The 2,500-nt window shown below is 42.0% G+C and overlaps 1 protein-coding gene across 1 annotated transcript in view; it reads left to right on the top strand.

Moving 5' to 3' along the window:
• LOC145409824 (uncharacterized) overlaps positions 1-2,500 on the top strand; it is a 198,774-nt gene that overhangs the window by 62,276 nt on the left and 133,998 nt on the right. The window contains exon 15 of the mRNA XM_080280131.1: positions 252-376. Coding sequence (XP_080136257.1) covers positions 252-376 — 125 coding nt within the window. The remainder of the gene's footprint in view (positions 1-251; positions 377-2,500) is intronic.

Here is a 2,500-nt window from a genome sequence, read left to right as displayed (position 1 = left end):
ACCTCATTGTTATATGTGTGTGTGTGTGTGTGTGTGTACCTCATTGTTATATATATGTGTGTGTGTGTGTGTGTGTGTGTGTGTGTGTGTATACCTCATTGTTATATCCTACTCTCTAATCATCCTTTCAATAATCCTACTCTGTAACTTGCAGCTCTCTAATTTTATTCTCTCTCTCTCTCTCTCTCTCTCTCTCTCTCTCTCTCTCTCTCTCTCTCTCTCTCTAATCTCACTCTCTCTCATCTCAACAGCTCGTGGTCTTGGCATGCGTGTAGTCGGGGGTAAGGTTGGGCAGGATGGTCACCTCTTCGCCTACGTTGTGTGGACCGTACCTGGTGGACCCGCTGAGGCTGCAGGTGTGGCCCAGGGGGATAAGGTGAGCCCAAAACGGTCTTACGAACTTTATTTCCCTGTTTGTAGTAGTAATGGTAGGAGGAGGAGGAGGAGTTGTAGTAGTAGTGGAAGTAGTTGTAGTAGTTTTAGTTGTTGTTGTAGTAGCAGTAGTAATGGTAGTAGTAGTTGTTGTTGTTGTAGTAGTTGTGGTAGTAATAATAGTTGTTTTAGTAATAGTAGTTGTAGTAGTAGTAGTAGTTGTTGTTGTAGTTGTTTTGTTGTTGTTGTAGTGGTAGTAGTCACCGATGTTGTTGTAGTTGTGGTAGTAGTAATAGAAATGGTATCAGTAGTCACCATTGTAAGGTAGTGTCTGCTGCAGGACACAGTAGTTCAGGGCAGGGGACGGCCCTGCAGGGGATGCCTGTGGTGACATGCAGGGGTGTATGGTGTGTAGGGCTGCTGGGCGCTGCCGGCAGCCTGTGATGCCTAGGTCCAGAGTCGGGCAAATAATTCATTCATTCATTCATTCATCATCCAATCCTACGTTGCCCCATGTGGAGCGTAGGAGCCCGGGGCTAGGCAAGTTGGTCCTGACATTTAAGATGAGAGTGACCAGCCTCACTCATCCCTGAGTGGCATTACGTGAGCAATAAACCCCAACCACCCCTTGGATATAAACCTTCACCGGCTCAATCTGATTGGAGCTCCGTAATTACCCACTAAACCACCAGGCGCCAAAATTTGGTTATATGGTTACCACCCAGCATAGTAAATGGTTTCCTTGTGTACAGGAAACCATTTGGCTTGTCACTCAGTGTAGAGTCACCCACAGGCAGAAGGAAGAGGAAAGAATGAAGGAAAGTAAGACAGAAGAGGGAGTGTAAAGTCACCAGTAGGCAGAAGGACGAGGAAAGAATGAAGGAAAGAAAGACAGAAGAGGGAGTGTAAAGTCACCCACAGGCAGAAGGACGAAGAAAGAATGAAGGAAAGAAAGACAAAAGAGGGAGTGTAAAGTCACCCGTAGGCAGAAGGACGAAGAAAGAATGAAGGAATGAAAGACAGAAGGGGATGGAAGGAACGAAGGATGGAGGAGAGGAAAGGGCAGACACCCGAGAGCAGCACTACATCGAGTGAGTTGATGGTGAGCGCCCCCACCTTCCATTGTATATATATATATATTGTTACGGAACAGAGAAAACTGTCCCGCAAAGTTCCAGGTTCAAAACAAAAGAGTTAGGTAAAATTGCAAGTTAAAGTTTAGTGCTCAAACTAACAACAAAGCATTCAGGACTCATAAGGATAATGTAATGGCAAAAAACAGGTTAAATATATGGTTAACTGCAATAGCCTCTATTAACACGAAATTAGCAAGTGTAAATTTATCTAAGTCAGCCCTTATAAAATGAGAAAACCGGATAATGCTCAGTGAATGCAAGATATATTATTACAGATACAAAATATTATTAATAAGGGCTGACACTTAAAACACATGAATCGCAAAAACCTCACTAGGCCTAAGAATTAACACCTTATGCTATACAGTACAAGAAAAAATGTAATAACACTCATACTCAAATTACACAGCAGCTAGATGGTTGGAGACTTCCTGAGCACTCACAATAATAACTGTACAGGGGAGGACAGAGATGTGAACAAAATGAGGAGTAGATCTAAGTGGCAGTTAATGCAGAGACTGAGCTCATTATATAGGGGCCGGCAGAGCTTGATACAACTTGTAAGAAGGACGCGCAAATGAAGCCATAGGAGACAAAGAGTTGACACTCCTGCTCTGAACAACAGAAAGAACGACTTACTCTACTATAAGGGTAGAAGGGAGCAGTGAGGTAGAACACGCTCGTGATCAAACATGCAGCATACTGTACGTTAGAATTACACAAAGGATGATGTAATCATAGGCTATGTAACAATATATATATATATATATATATATATATATATATATATATATATATATATATATTATTATTATTATTATTAGGTATGGTATCACAGTGAAACGATGTTATATTGATGAGAGTACAATACGTAACATTCATCAGTAACCTTTTCTCTATGACTAATCTTCCTTCATAGTCTTGCTTTGATCCAACACATTACTCAGGCACTGACAGAGGCACACATGGGTGTAATCAGCTGCCACATAATC

This window comes from Coenobita brevimanus, chromosome 9 (assembly GCF_032717465.1).
Source record: "Coenobita brevimanus isolate Jiangsu-jjx chromosome 9, ASM3271746v2, whole genome shotgun sequence".
Lineage (NCBI taxonomy): Eukaryota > Metazoa > Arthropoda > Malacostraca > Decapoda > Coenobitidae > Coenobita > Coenobita brevimanus.
The sequence above is the reverse complement of the archived record's forward strand: the minus strand, read 5'-3'. Positions and strand labels throughout refer to the sequence as shown.